We start from the raw sequence: 16,396 nt of genomic DNA on the forward strand, positions 1-16,396 counted from the left end.
TCCCAATGTAATCTTTGTCCTGTGTCGCTCACGCTCATTGGTGTTTTCATAGCAACAGTCTTATGACGGTGAAGAGCAGGCAGCATTTCACAGAGCAAGCACAAACAGAACTAGCCATCAACCTTTTAACAGAGAAAATACTGAAAGGTAAACGGTCAAAAGTGTGGCTGTATTTCGCACAAAAAAATGCAAATGCAACAAAACAATTGCGTGAAAAGAGGGGAGAGAAGGCAAGAGTCAAAGGCAGATCAGCAACCGAAGACTGAAAAATAAACGGAGATGACAGCTAACCTACGGTAGTCTCTTAAAGGGGCAGTACACATTTTCTCATACTCAGTGTGCTCAAGTAACAAGATTAACTATAAACAAGATAGAAAAGATAGGTAAACAACTCATAAAATGGTGAAATTTCATGAAATAAATGCAAACAAAATAATACATTTTTGACTCCAAAGGCAAATATGCTCTTATTTTTGCAAAAGAAGTTTGAAGCTGTTTTTTGTATTTATTTATATTTATTTAAGTATACTATAAACTGTTGTTTACAGTTAATATAATGTTCATAGTTTGAAGTTAAAAAGTTTGAAGCTGTAGTTTGAAGCCAAGTGTTTTGTATGTTTTTTTATTTATAATATACTTTAAACAGTTAATATATTGTTCAATTTGAAGAAAAAAAATTGCCTTGGGAATAAAAAAAGCCTTTCTTTAATGTCGTCAATCGTCGCTTTGTGCTTAAAAAAAAAAAAAAAAAGTATCAGTTCAGGCACCGGTATCGTTTTAAAAGTATCGGTTTAGCACCGGTATTGGAAAAAACCCAAACGATACCCATCCCTACTTATTATAGCCCGATCATTAACTAAACCCATGTAGAAGGACTAATAAAGTGTCCAGCAGTTGATTTGAACAATGTGTGTCAGTCAATCGTAGTGGTCTGTGTCTGCATAATCTGTGCAGCCAGCGTTACAATGTATATTTGTAAACATTGTTGCAAAAGCCTCTTCTATCTGTCTAGTTTTAATGGTCAGGCTATATCCATAGCTAGTCCAGGGCGATGATTATGCATCGTTCTGCACACACTGCAAAACCTCATTTTCTGTAAGCCATGGTGGTAGCGCAGATGTGAAAGATCATGTGAAAACAGCCAAACATAACCCCAGGTGGGTAGAGGCAGGGGCTAGCAGCATAGCCACCTATTTTAGCAATGTTAGCGCTGGAAGTGGTAAGCTCAAGCGGGCTGCTGAGGATGGGACGTTAGCCAATAAAATGATACTTCAGCAAATTCACTCCTCTAACAAATATACGGAATGAATGTTTCCAATAGGGTGTGTGTGTTGTTGGACACTGGTAACACTTTACGCTAAGGGTACAGGATACAATTATCATGAATTCACGCATGAATTCATTGATGTAGTATATGTAATATTATGCATTATGTCATTAATGATTTATGTATTACTGCATTCCTTAATGTCCCATGAATCATCAGGAATTGACGTGTTCATTTGTCATTCGTGACCTCATAAATGAACAACACAACTAAAGCATTAGGTACGGCACATTACTATGAATTGTGATTTAATAAGTATGATCATGATTATTTCTTTTTATGCAAAACAATGTGGTCATCACTGCGCAAATTCTGATTTGAACACAACTTGTGCCTAATAATGTACCCACCTAATGCTTTAGTTGATGTGTTGTTCATGCATGAGGTCATGAATGAGAGGCTATGAACTCATGTCAATTCCTGATGATTCATAAGATATAAAGGAATGAAGTAAAGCACAATAATAATTCATAATTCATGTACCCTTACTGTAAAGTGTCACCATAACTTTAGTTCAAGCCTGTGGCAGCAGTTCAAAATAGTTTGTTTATTGCCATGCAATGAAAAATACCTTTTCACAAACTTTTTCACAAGTTCAGTGGGTACATTTTCCAAAAGAATGCTTTAATTCTGAAAAATAAAGTTGGTCCCACACAAAACTCACTCAATGTCTTTTAATATTTTTTCTTGGATATGTAGGCTACATAGAAAATGCACGAATAATAACTGAGATACCCCATTATGTTGTGAACAGTAGGCCTACGTGTGCTGTTGGCAAAATCTATGTCTATGTCTGACCTGGGCACATGTTCAGGATAAAAAGCATGTGCGTGCACGAGCATTACGGTCGCGCGCAAAGTGTCCCGGTTTTAGGTCTGGGAAATCTGGTCACCCTAACATACTGCTAACATTAGCTCCATAACACTAGCATGGCTAGAGACACATACAGCTAACACTGCTAACACTACCTTCATAACACTAGCATGGGTGAAGACACTAACTACAGGTACGGGTCCAGGTCCATGGCCTCTGTGTTACCATTGCTTTGGGCTTGTGTGTTTTGCGGTACGTCTGAGAGTGGTTGTGGAAGCATCAGTAACCGTGTCAAAAGAGCCTTCTGCTTGGCAGTCACAAAGCTGCTGAGCTGCTAGGTCTGTTATCTATCCGCCTCACAGCCTTTGTTTCCCTTCTCTCACTCTCTCGTTCACTCGTCCCCCTTTTTCTCTTTTCATCTCACACTTTCACAAGACAGAGAGTTGGAAAATATTTAAAATGCCTTCTGAATTTTGCAAAGAAAATGTTAATCCTTAAGAATTATGTTTGGGCTGCCCAAGATGACTTAGGAGGGAGAAATAGCAGTACACACACACACACACACACACACACACACACACATACAGAGAGAGAGAGAGCAGCTAAACAAATAACTTCAAAGAGCCTAATCTTTTAGCCTAATCTTAGGGAGACTTTAAGCGTGCACTTTTTGTCCTGAAGTCAGACATAACTCCCGAACATTCCAGCGCAGCCTGCTAATTCTACAAGAAGGGGGGCACTGTCTGTGTCTGGCCTTATGTAAGGGCACGCTCAAACTTCTGAAACAGCGTTGGGGTGTCTCTTCACATATTGTAAAGGCACGCTCAAACTTCTCTTCACATATTATGTGAGTGTTACAAGTGTTTACAATGCCATCATTTCTTTTAGAGTGTTTGTATTAGACCCAACATGTTTCAGTGTAAATGTGTCCACACCTACTCCACTGCTGTAGACCGGATCTGTAACGGACCCAGTCATGATCTGGTGTGTGTGTGTGTGTGTGTGTGTGTGTGTGTGTGTGTGTGTGTGTGTGTGTGTGTGTGTGTGTGTGTGTGTGTGTGTGTGTGTGTGTGTGTGTGTGTGTGTGTGTGTGTGTGTGTAACGGACCCAGTCATGATCTGGTGCAGACCCGTGCGTGCGTGCGTGCGTGCGTGCGTGCGTGCGTGCGTGCGTGTGTGTGTGTGATTATCTGTTCATGTGATCTCTGAACCTGTACCTCCGTCTCTCTGTCCCTCCAGTGCATCCTCACTATCTGTACGGACACACGCTTGCTGCCTTTCGAGAGTAACATGCCAAAATCGGAGGACTCTTTTGGAGGCGACTCGGATGGGGGTGGGCCTTCATGAAGTGTATCCCTCCCCGCACCTCCCACCCCCCCTGAAACCACCCCTGTGCGACCCCTCTCAGACTCTGTGCAATAGAAGGTGGGGCAACGTCAACGCCACGTCACACCGCGCCACGCCATGCTGTCCTGGCCTGCCTGTGGGTCACACACACACACGCCATGCTGTCCTGGCCTGCCTGTGGACTCGATCCAGTGTGGAGTTTGCACCACTGCTGTGGAGGATAGCCCCTCGTCCTCCTCCTCCTCCTCCTCTCTCCTCTCCCAGTAACCCCAGTTATGTAGTCGTCGTGGTGATGATGTGCTTATGCTCTCCATTTTAAACTGGTGTACTTCGCCTAGTAGCCTGTCAGTTAGAGTCTATTTCCTGGGTGTTTCTATGGCAACAAGAGTATAAGGCTTTCCCCCTCCGGTTATGCAAGGTATTTATCAGTGTCTATCTGTATATAAAATGGATGACTTACTATGTTTTTTATAGAAATATATACATATAAAAATATATATATATATATATTGAAATTGTATATGGGATGAAAACTATATACTAATTGTATGGAAATGGGATTATCTTAATCTTGTCTGAGTTGTGAACTCTTTCTGTTTGTTGGATGGCTGTGTGCTAGACCAACATGTGCTGTAATTGATGGTCCCCAGTGCACTTGTGTGAGGACGTTTCCGTGGACGAACCTGTTATTGATCACTTCGACAAATACTCATGTGCAGTGATGAGTTCATTCCAGTTGACCAAATACGGTTAACAAGAACAAGGCCAAGGTCCATAACTCTCTCTCTCTCTGTTCCTCTCTCTCTCTCTCTCTCTCTCTCTCTCTCTCTCTCTCTCTCTCTCTCTCTCTCTGTTACTCTCTCTCTCTCTCTGAGTCTCTCTCTCTCTCTCTCTCTCTGAGTCTCTCTCTCTCTCTCTCTAAGTCTCTCTCTCTCTCTCTGTCTCTCTGAGTCTCTCTCTCTCTCTCTCTAAGTCTCTCTCTCTCTCTCTCTCTCTGAGTCTCTCTCTCTCTCTCTGTTCCTCTTTCTCTCTCTCTGAGTCTCTCTCTCTCTCTCTCTCTCTGTCTCTCTCTGCCCAATGACTGTCATCCTTGATCAGCCAAATCACAGTTAATAAAGATCTTCAGATTGAAACAGATTCAAGTGAAGTGGATGTAATGAAACAAGCAATAGTGATCTGCATCGGTACACACTGAGGATTCGCTGGACCACACATCTTAGTCAAACTCATCTTTGCTCCCCGATGCTGGGCGTTGTCATGGACACACATCTTAGGCAAACTCATCTTTGCTCCCCGAAGCTGGGCGTTGTCATGGACACACATCTTAGGCAAACTCATCTTTGCTCCCCGATGCTGAGTGTTGTCATGGACACACATCGTCATGGACACATCTTAGTCAAACTCATCTTTGCTCCCCGATGCTGGGTGTTGTTGTCATGGACACACATCTTAGTCAAACTCATCTTTGCTCCCCGATGCTGGGTGTTGTCATGGCAAACTCATCTTTGCTCCCCGATGCTGGGTGTTGTCATGGATTCTGGGTTCTGCTGTCGTTACTGCCCTGCGGAGAAAAGAACTGTGAAGGCAACTGTGTCAACATTCACTTTGTCATCTTCAAGAATCAGGGTGACTGATCTGGTGGAAAGTCGTATTTAAGATGCTGTTCCGAAGTTCCAAGGCATCTCTATAGAGGAGCTTGACTAGCATTACACTTGATTAGCATCACAGAGCGCTAACTTCAGGGCTGCCTCCACACCTGGCTATCGGAGGGGACAGCCCCAGATGATCAGCACCAGGTGACAGTAAATGGCTATCAGAGGGAACAGCACCAGGTGATAGTGAATGGCTATCAGAGGGGACATCACCAGGTGATAGTGAATGGCTATCAGAGGGGACATCACCAGGTGATAGTAAATGGCTATCAGAGGGGACATCACCAGGTGATAGTGAATGGACAGTCTTTCCCTCAACCCAGTGCCCATGCTAATCCGTCAATCAGTGCTCAATGTTTCTTGTAGGTCTGCTAAGCTGCTAACAGCAGCAGGTGTGTGGGTTTGAATACTATGGCGTATACATACTGATATAATGTGTGTAGGTTCAGCTAGATGCATCTCCTGTGTGAATAAATATAAATATAAATAACTCCAAGGCGACGTATGAAGATGAAATGTTGTTGTTCCTTTACAGAAAGCTGAGAGTGCAGACAATGAAAGCGAGGGTCCTGATTGGCTGAATGCTAGTTCCCACTGACATCACAGACATTGTAACAGCACGGGTGGTATAACCTTTCCTTCAACCAATCAGAGCCCACCACTGGTGCCCCGTGTCGTTGCTTTAGACGCATCCCCCAGTAAAGACCCATTTGGATGCAGCCCAGTAATGTTCAGGTCCAGCCTCGGAGTCCACACGTGTCCCTCTTAGCCATCCATACAAACACACACACGCCCACCTTCGCTGCTCTGGCAACCAATCAAATCCTCTCACACGAGTCACCCAGCCAGTAGACATGTAGCCAGCGGGTGGTCTTGTTTTAAATGCTGCTGTGACCCAGTACATGTGCTGACTGGGCATATGTAGCCATTGTCTCGATGGTTACCTTGCACACACACACACACAGCAGGTCGCTGGGGAAACGCCACAATGCAGACACTGCTCCTGCAGGCCACCACGGGGCACTGTTGTAAACATGGGATACAGTACAGCATTCTACCTTCTTTCACACTAAATCACAAGTGTAATTCTCACACTGAAGTATGAAAAGTGTATATTTGCGTAATAGTACTACTACTACTACTACTTCTACTACTACTACTACTACTGTTATTTTTACAGCTGATGTCTTGAATATATTCCAACAGATGTTATGTGCTACTGTGGCAGCTAAACGTTCTGTATGTGTGTATGTATGTACGTACGGATGTATGTGTGTATTTTATGCCAAGTGTGAGACAATGCTGACAAATCAAGTCTTCATTTTCTTTTGGTTATTTAAATGTCATGTATGAAACACAACTAAGTAAAATTGTTTTTAGATTAAAAATCAACATGTGAGTTCATTTTTGAAAAGAGGCTGCAGGTACTTGACAGAGTACACATTTTGTTGTCTGTTTGAGACAGTGAACAGAGAGTTTATAAGCCCATATACTCTCAACCACACATCCACTGATTCTAACAGTAGCAGCTAGCATCAGTGTTGTGTGTAATGCAGTGGCTGCTGCTGGAGGGCGGCGCATAACACAAAACTCAAGTGTGTGTGGAGTGTGTGACAGTTCAATAGAAGGCTAGTAACAGGTGCAGCTGTTGTTTTCCTTCACCATCTCTCTCTGATCTACTTAGGCGTGCGCGCGCGCGCGCGTGTGTGTGTGTGCGTGTGTGTGTGTGTCACCATCTCTCTCTGATCTACTTAGGTGTGCGTGCGTGTGTGTGCACGTGTTTGTGTGTGTGTGTCACCATCATTCTCTGATATACTCATCTACTTATGCGTGTATGTATGTATGTATGTGTGTGTGTGTGTGTGTGTGTGTGTGCGTTTGTGTGTGTGTGTGTGTGTGTGTGTCACCATCTCTCTCTGATATACTCATCTACTTATGCGTGTATGTATGTATGTTTGTGTGTGTGTGTGTGTGTGTGTGTCACAATCTCTCTCTGATCTACTTAGGCGTGCGTGCGTGTGTCTGTCTGTGTGTGTGTGTGTGTGTGTGTGTGTGTGTGCATGAGTGTGTGCGTGTGTCACCATCTCTCTCTGATCTTCTCATCTACTTATGCGTGTGTGTGGTTTGCATACTTGTGTTCATATGTGTGTGTGTGTGTGTCCCTGTATGTGTATGAGGGCATATTTAGTGCATTTCCACACACTGCACACTGTCAATAGATATATTTTTCTGGGTTGAAGGTTTTAAAGTGTAGACGGCCGTATCGGAAAGTGTGACACAAATGTGTGTGTGTGTGTGTGTGTGTGTGTGTGTGTGTGTGTGTGTGTGTGTGTGTGTGTGTGTGTGTGTCACCTGTGATCATCTGTTTGACCTATTACATGTTTTTGTCACTTGTCTTTAGACATGTCCTGGTTCCATTATGGTTCAAGTGATACCATTGTGTGCAATTGACAGAAGTTTTACATAAAAGTTATTTGCAATAATTTATTTTTTCTCTTAATGAAAACAAATACAGAAATACACAACAATCTTTCTTATAAAAGTCCAAATAACTTAGCAAAACAACAAATACAAAATAAAATGGCAAAACCACTCTGTAGAAAAAGGAACGTATTTACATCAATAGTTCAGGACTAGTGTCCAGTTAAGCAGAAATTGGTCAAAACTGCTGAATAAGGTATTGGCCCCGCAAATTACCCCTTTTTGGTAAGCATAACACACACACACACATAAAATGAAAAAAAAAACACGAAAACAAGTGTTTTTAAAAAAGGAAAACACAGATCTGCATTAAGTTGGGGTTGGAAAAAAATCATCCAGCTCTACACATCTCTTTCCTACTCTCCCCAAGAGAAAAGATCAACTTTTGGAAGAAAAAAAATATATGGACCACAAGGTTTGCTTGGAAATATCGCCGGCTCATTGGCTGGATGTTGAAGGTTCGTCATTGGCTCCCTCCCATGTCGCTAGGCAGTACTGCTGTTTGGGATGGATGGGTGTGTTTGAGGAGGGGTGTAGTGGTGGTGGTCCTCTAACCCTACGACTGACCCCCCCACCCCCCCGTGGCGTGTGGTTTATTTGGAAATGTCGAGCGGGTAGGAAATGGGAGTGGTGTTGGCGTCCGTGATGCTGTCAACGATGGAAGTGAGAGAGCGCAGGTTCGTCTGCTCTGACGAGTCCTCATGCAGCAGGTCTACAGGAAAACAACAAACAAACACAATAAACAACTGGCACGTGACAATAAACGGTGATAAACGTATGTATATATTTTAAATGCCACAGTGTGTGAGATGGTCCATAGGAGACTTGTGTGTGTGTGTGTGTGTGTGTGTGAGTGTATCTGGGCTGTGGTGTGTGTGAGATGGTCCATAGGAGAATCGTGTGTGTGTGTGTGTGTGTGTGTGTGTGTGTGTGTGTGTGTGTGTGTGTGTGTGAGATGGTCCATAGGAGACTCGTGTGTGTGTGTGTGTGTGTGTGTGTGTGTGTGTATCTGGGCTGTGGTGTGTGTGAGATGGTCCATAGGAGATTTGTGTGTGTGTGTGTGTGTGTGTGAGTGTATCTGGGCTGTGGTGTGTGTGAGATGGTCCATAGGAGACTTGTGTGTGTGTGTGTATATTAGCTGTGGTGTGCGGTGGTTTCAGTGGATCTGTTGGGTGAGTATTATGGGCTGTACTGGGTACTCTCTGATTTCTCTGGTTCTGTGGGTGAGTATTATGGGCTGTCGTGGGCACTCTTAGTTCTGTGGGTGAGTATTATGGGCTGTCGTGGGCACTCTTAGTTCTGTGGGTGAGTATTATGGGCTGTCATGGGCACTCCTGGTTCTGTGGGTGAGTATTATGGGCTGTCGTGGGCACTCTTAGTTCTGTGGGTGAGTATTATGGGCTGTCGTGGGCACTCCTGGTTCTGTGGGTGAGTATTATGGGCTGTCGTGGGCACTCTTAGTTCTGTGGGTGAGTATTATGGGCTGTCGTGGGCACTCCTGGTTCTGTGGGTGAGTATTATGGGCTGTCGTGGGCACTCTTAGTTCTGTGGGTGTATATTATGGGCTGTGGTGGGCACTCTTACCCTCGTGGCTGGTGGTGTACGCGGTGGCACAGTGGTCCGAGGCGCTGCTCCACTCCGGGCTGCTGCAGCAGGTGCTGCCCGACCCCTGGTCGCTAGACGAGGACACCTGTTGCCAAGGAGACAAACACACACACACACTGCTGTCAATCATGCCATCAACAGCCCCACCCCCTCACCAGGCTGTCTCGTCACGAGAGCATCACAGCCGAAGGGCCAATCAGGCTGTCTCGTCACGAGAGCATCACAGCCGGAGGGCCAATCAGCAGGTACTCTTTCTTAGCGCAAACAGGCGGCCATTTTGTTTAGCGGTCACAGGGTGCCATGTTGTGATGATGGCTGAACATGACACGGTCAGACATGTAGACAGCCATCTTCACAACTACACCCAGGAATCCAGTCAGATATGCAGACAGCCATCTTCACAACTACACACACACATGTAGACAGCCATCTTCACAACTACACACACACATGTAGACAGCCATCTTCACAACTACACACACACATGTAGACAGCCATCTTCACAACTACACACAGACATGTAGACAGCCATCTTCACAACTACACACACACACATGCAGACAGCCATCTTCACAACTACACCCAGTAATCCATGCTGAAATAGTTCATGGTGACCCAGACAGGGGAGTTGAGTTAATGATTCATTCATTCTAAGTGTCCTGTAGGTGGACCAGATCTGACCCATTTGAAGTCACTGCTAGTTAGGTTTATCTGCCTGGTCATCACCAATCTAGAGTATCCTCAAGGAAGCACAGCTATGCAGACAGGACACAGCCAATGGCCAAGTGTCAGATATTGTTACAGTGAGGTTCCTCAATTTCATATGGAAAAACACTGGCAAGAAATCTAATGACGAATTATAATTAAGTAATTAAGTTTTTCCACAGGTCATATAATAAATGTTTGAGCCATGAGTGTGTATCATGTATAACCAACAATACGTTACTAATCAATTCATTCAGAAAAATGACATCCTAATGACATCCAGACAATCTCTTCCTGTGCCTGTGGCCTGCTGTCATGTCACGTCACAGTGCACCTCTTCAGTGCTCCTGACCACTCCAGTCACGCCATTTCAATTTCCTCTTTTTCAATTTTACTGTTAGTAAACTTATCCAGACATATTTATTTTACTAGAGGTTGATGCCTCTACCATTTGGTAAATAATAAATATACTGTTCTTACTTTTCACTTCTTCAGTGAAACTCCCAATCCCTCCCTTCACCTCTCCTCTCCTCTACCGCCTCCCATCCATCTCCCATGTGTAGTGCAAAAAGTGAAAAAATCTTATAAAAGCATACTTAAATAGTATAAAAGCATACTTAAATAGTTAAATGGTATACTTCAGTTACGCTATATCTCTGCCTTGGCCTCTCAATCCCCCTTCCTCTCTCCCCCCCCACCGCACCTGTCGCCGGCCGTGAGTGGCTCTGCCTGTGTGTGGCTCTGCCTGTGTGTGACTCACCCTGGGTGGCTGTGCGGCGCGGTAGTGCAGGCCGCCGGTCTGGTCGTGGTCCTGCTGGTTGAGCGAGCTGACCAGCGCCTGGAGGCGCTCGATGTACTGGATGGCGCTGCGCAGGATCTCCACCTTGGGCAGGCGCTGGTTGGGGTTCATGAGCGTGCTGCGCTTCAGCGCCTCGAAGGCCTCGTTGACCTTCTTCAGCCGCCGCTTCTCCCGCATCGTGGCCGCCTTGCGCCGGTCCATCGTCACCGACTTGCGCTTGCACACCTTGCAGGCCCAGGGCAGGCATTGGCCGGGGCAGTGGGGCTGCTCCTGGTGGGGCGACAGGGGGACCCCCAGGCCCGCGGAGGGGGATGCCTTATCCTCCAGCCCCCCCACCACGCCCGACAGCAGCCGGCCATCCCCGCACAGCCCCATCATGGAGCCCCGCTCCTGGTACCCCCCCTGATCAAACCCCCCCGGCATCCGGGCACCCGGGAAGTAGTTGTCCCCCCCCTCGTAGAAGCGCTGGTCCTGAAAGAAGTATGGGTTGGTCTCGAAAAGCTCCATGTCTCTGGGTTCTGGCGGGATGGAAAAGGACTCCAATGACTTCTTCTTCTTCTTCGTCTTCTTCGCTGTCTTAGGTCCTGCACGAGTATCAGGGAGCGCTGACTGCTGGAGTGTTGGAGTGTATGCGTCTGTGGGAGTGTGAGTGTGAGTGTGAGCGCTGTCCCCTCCCCGAGCTCGTGCTGGAGAAGAACAACTGTTCCCCACCAACTGTCGGGGTGGCATTTAAAGCCTCTGGCCACAGCGAGATCACTGCACTGTTAAATATAGCACGAGCCCCACAGAAACCTGAGCCCCACACACACACTTCATGTCTCTGTTCCTTCCCTATTCTCTGGGGGATTCACGGCAGTCCGGCCCAGGGAGCAGCGTCGGGCCGCGGCGGACCGTCAGGGAATGTGATCTCGGGAGACATGGAAATCAGGAAGATTAGGGCCTGTATGAAAGAGTGCCCTCTAAGACTGCTGTCATAATGGGTTAATCCATGCCCCACACCATTGATCACACACACACACACACACACACACACATACACACACACAGACACACACACACAGACACACACACACACACACACATTCACACACAAAGACACACACACACAGACATACACATACACAGACACACACATACACACACACACACAGACATACACACATACACAGACACACACACACACACAGACACACACATACACATACACACAGACACAGACACACACACACACACACACACACACACACACACACACACACACACACACACACACACACACATCTTGCCACTGAGTCCCCCTGTCTGTGTTGCATTGTTGGGAATAGGAATGTCCATTTTTTATGCTTATTCTATGGGTCATATTATCCATCTCCGTATAACCGTTCATTATTGCACACCTGTTCAGTCCTCTCCTTTTGAGTGAGTGTGTGTGAGTATGAGTATGAGTTTGAGTGTGTGTGTGTGTGATTGTGAGTGTGAGTGTGAGTGTGAGTGTGTTGACTTTTGTATGAGTGAGCTGTTTCTGTGAGTCTATGTTTCTAATTTGGCACACTGTAATGAAACAAAAGTTTTAATTTTGGTGTGTGTGTGTGTGTGTGTGTCAGCTGTGATTGTATGCTGTGTTGTACTTAGATGATGAGGGTATGTGGAGGGAGTGTGTGTGTGTGTGTGTTTGTGTGTGTCAAGGGGGGGGGTTGTCTTTGAGGAATAAAACATGTGATATTGTGTGATAGTGTTTTTGTCAATGTGATAGTGTTTGTGTGTGTGATAGTATGTTTGTATGTTTGATAGTGTGTGTGTGTGAAAGTGTGTGTGTGTGTCTGTGATAGTGTATTTGTATATTTGATAGTGTCTCTGTTTGTGTGTGTGTGTTTGTGATAGTGTGTGTGTGTGATAGTATGTTTGCATGTTTGATAGTGTGTGTGTGTGTGTGTCTGTGATAGTGTATTTGTATGTTTGATAGTGTCTCTGTGTGTGTGTGTGTGATAGTGTGTGTGTGTGATAGTGTGTTTGCATGTTTGAAAGTGTGTGTGTGTGTGTGTGTGTCTGTGATAGTGTATTTGTATGTTTGATAGTGTCTGTCTGTGTGTGTGTGTGTGTGTGTGTGTGTGTGTGTGATAGTATGTTTGCATTTTTGATAGTGTGTGTGTGTGCGTGTGTGTCTGTGATAGTGTATTTGTATGTTTGATAGTGTATGTCTGTGTGTGTGTGTGTGTGTGTGTGTGTGTGATAGTGTGTGTGATAGTATGTTTGCATGTTTGATAGTGTGTTTGTAATGTGAAGGTGAGGTATGGAGAGTACTGTGTGTGTCTTTGTGTATGACACAACCTATAGTGAATTGATGGGGAGGAGAGATTGGCAAGTGTGTGTGTGTGTGTGTGTGTGTGTGTGTGTGTGTGTGTGTGTGTGTGTGTGTTGTGTTGTGTGCCATGACCTGTTAGGCATAGTGAGGTGTGTTATGGTAAGCCATGCGGGGTCTGGAAATCCCGGCCGGACATGTGTGTGTGTGTGTGTGTGTGTGTGTGTGTGTGTGTGTGTGTGTGTGTGTGTGTGTGTGCGTGTGTGCCATGACCTGTAAGGCATAGTGAGGTGTGTTATGGTAAGCCATGCAGGGTCTGGAAATCCCGGGCGGACGTGTGTTTGTATGTGTGTGTGCCTATGTGTGTATGTGTGTGTGTGTAGGGGCTCATAGCTCTAATGCTAATCCACCCCTGCTTCCACTCCCAGCTAATGAGTTGCCCCCGCCCGGGGTATTTCTGGGTACTGACCCAGCAGCAGCGGCAGCAGGGGCAGTCGCCAGGGTGACATGGTGCAAGGGCGTTCACACATGCCCACTTTGGCATGGGCACTCACGCGGGCAGTGCCCTCTGCTCTCGCCCTCCGCTCTTGCCCGCTCTCAGGCCAAGACAGGAATTCAGCCCTGTTAGGTCACTCCACTGAGACACACACCCCTCTCCTCTCCCGTCCAGAGACACACACCCCTCTCGCTCTCAACCACTCACTCTCTCTCTCTCTTTCTCTGCTACTCTCTCTCTCTCTTTCACTGCCTCTCTCTCTCAACCACTCACTCTCTCTTTCTCTCTCTCTCTTTCTCTGCCTCTCTCTCTCTTTCTCTGCCTCTCTCTCTCTCAACCACTCTCTCTCTCTTTTCTGTCCCCTACTCTCCATGGAACTCTCTAGATATTCCTCCCTTCCTCTCTTTTCTTCAGCTCTTCTCTCTATCTGTGTCTCATGTCCTCTCTTCCTCTCCATATGTTTCTTATCTCTCTCTCTCTCTTTCCTCTGCTTTTCTTCTTTATATAATTTCTTCTGGCTCTTCCTCTCATACCCTGGTGTGGTAAGGCCCTGGTGTGGTGTGGTAAGGGCCTGGTCTGGTGTGGTGAGGCCCTGGTGTGGTGTGGTAAGGCCCTGGTGTGGTAAGGCCCTAGTGTGGTGTGGTAAGGGCCTGGTCTGGTGTGGTGAGGCCCTGGTGTGGTGTGGTAAGGCCCTGGTGTGGTAAGGCCCTAGTGTGGTAAGACCCTGGTCTGGTGTGGTAAGGGCCTGGTCTGGTGTGGTAAGGGTCTGGTCTGGTGTGGTAAGGGTCTCGTGTGGTAAGGGCCTGGTCTGGTGTGGTAAGACCCTGGTCTGGTCTGGTGTGGTAAGACCCTGGTCTGGTCTGGTGTGGTAAGGGCCTGGTGTGGTCTGATGTGGTAAGGGCCTGGTCTGGTGTGGTAAGGGCCTGGTGTGGTAAGACCCTGGTGTGGTAAGGGCCTGGTCTGGTGTGGTAAGGGCCTGGTCTGGTGTGGTAAGGGCCTGGTGTGCAGTGCTGCTGCTGCTGTTGCTGTCAGGTTAGGCTGTGATGGATGGACACGGGTGGCAGCCTGAGCACAAAGACGCTTCTGTGGAGCAGATCTGGGCTGGGGGGGGGGGCAGCAGGAGGCCTCTGTGGAGCAGATCTGGGCTGGGGGGGCGGGGGGGGGTTGCGGGGGGGACGAGGAGGATCAGAATGCTAGAGTCACTCAGCCGGACCCTTGGCCTCTCCTTAACCCATTGTCAGCAGAAATGGAGTGTGTGTCGGGGGTGGGGGGTTGGGGCACGGTGGCAGCCGCACGTGCCTCATCATCACCCCCCCCCCCCCCCCCCCACACACACACACACACACACACACACACACAGAGACAGGCTCACACACGCACACTCCTTACAGGACGAGAAGCCCTTGTTCAGCAGGGCTATAGAGCCCCCTGTTTGGACAGGCAAACATCACATCACAGATCCCTGTCAGCTGTTGCCATGACTCCGCCAGTGACAAAGTTGCTGTTGTTGTTGTTGTTCTCAGATCTGTAGGAGGAAGATCTCACCATTGATATTGTTTCTGTTCTTCATTATTCATGTAGTATACTGAGGGTGCAATAAATAGTTTAGTTGTCAAAATATGTCTTTTGTCTTTGTTTATTTTTCGGTTTTGTTCGAATTTTTCAGGAAAAGAGAAATGAAAGGCACTGTATTTTTAGAGATTTTTTATACATACAGAAAGAAATCACTGTGTACTTATTAATTAATTAATTCTTAATTTAACTTATTCATTCATTTTAATGAATTAATTAATACTCAATGTTTCAATATCTTGTTTTGAAAATCCAAACCCCACATATACAGTCATTCACTCACATATTTTAGGCATCTCCCACCAAGAGACAAAAACACACGTTTAAAGTGTTTGCCCTTTAGAAACATAAAGCCTTGACCTTCACTGGAGGACACCGTATTAAACAATAGGGCTGTCTCCTATCTGAACTGACAAACACACATGTAACGTTAGCCTGGTTAAGTGTGTCTGATGAGTATGTGCTGACCTGCTGGCCTGCCCTGTCAAGTGTGTGTGTGTGTGTGTGTGTGTTTGTGTGTGTGTGTGATGAGTATGCGCTGACCTGCTGGCCTGGCCTGTCAGTGCCTGAAGAACTTCACTTCTCCTCTGTGACAAGTCAGGGCACGCTGTTGGACAGCTGGACATGGGGAGGGGGGGTGGGTTGGTTAGTGTATGTGTGTGTGTGTGAGAGAGAGTCTGTTTGTGGTGTCTCTGTGTGTATGTGTGTGTGAGTCTGTGTGTGTGTGTGTGTGTGTGTGTGTGTGTGTGTGTGTGAGTCTGTTTGTGGTGTCTCTCTGTGTGTATGTGTGTGTGTGTGTGAGTCTTTGTGTGGTGTCTCTGTGTGTGTGTGTGTGTGTGTGTGTGTGTGTATGTATGTGTGTGTGAGTCTCTGTGTGTGTGTGTGTGTGTGTGAGTCTGTTTGTGGTGTCTCTGTGTGTGTATGTGTGTGTGTGTGTGTGAGTCTGTGTGTGTGTGTGTGTGTGTGTACTGGGCTTGAGTAAAGAAATGCCCTGATCGTGACAGCAACATTAGTCCTGGATCACTAACCCTTCACAGCGTTGGCTCTCCTGCTTTAGAAAAATATCATAACCCCCCCACCCCACCCATTATTGCTTTCAGAGGAGTGTGTGTGATGTGTGTAGGCTGGAGGGGGGGGGGGCTTGTAGTGACTGCAACAGATGCTGCCCCCCACCACCCATATCTGCCCCCCCCTCCATCAAAAACGTGCCCAAATTTACCAAAGAGCCACCCCACGTTCTCCCTTTCTCTCCTTCTTATGTCAGTGTGAGTTCATCTGTCGAGATCACTCACTCAGTGTAC

At 46.5% G+C, this 16,396-nt stretch overlaps 2 protein-coding genes and 1 long non-coding RNA gene across 3 annotated transcripts in view; 2 read left to right on the forward strand and 1 right to left on the reverse strand.

The window, feature by feature from the left end:
* ppfia4 (PTPRF interacting protein alpha 4) overlaps window positions 1-4,285 on the forward strand; it is a 134,990-nt gene extending 130,705 nt beyond the window's left edge. Inside the window, exon 30 of the mRNA XM_042707832.1 lies at window positions 3,379-4,285. The gene's annotated coding sequence lies outside the window, so the exon portion shown is untranslated. The remainder of the gene's footprint in view (window positions 1-3,378) is intronic.
* A 208-nt stretch (window positions 4,286-4,493) lies between these two features.
* On the forward strand, window positions 4,494-6,530 carry LOC116220527. The gene is made up of 2 exons (XR_004163719.2): window positions 4,494-5,354; window positions 5,427-6,530. It is a non-coding gene; the product is annotated as an uncharacterized LOC116220527 (long non-coding RNA).
* Window positions 6,531-7,576: 1,046 nt separating this feature from the next.
* On the reverse strand, window positions 7,577-11,661 carry myog (myogenin). Its single transcript, XM_012832005.3, has 3 exons — window positions 10,690-11,661; window positions 9,204-9,309; window positions 7,577-8,331 (listed from the first exon to the last, which is right to left on the reverse strand). Exons 1-3 carry the CDS (start codon window positions 11,455-11,457, stop codon window positions 8,213-8,215), a joined length of 993 nt encoding a protein of 330 aa, XP_012687459.2. The 5' UTR covers window positions 11,458-11,661; the 3' UTR covers window positions 7,577-8,212.
* Window positions 11,662-16,396: the final 4,735 nt, after the last annotated feature.

The sequence above is a fragment of the Clupea harengus genome, chromosome 5 (genome assembly GCF_900700415.2).
Source record: "Clupea harengus chromosome 5, Ch_v2.0.2, whole genome shotgun sequence".
NCBI lineage: Eukaryota > Metazoa > Chordata > Actinopteri > Clupeiformes > Clupeidae > Clupea > Clupea harengus.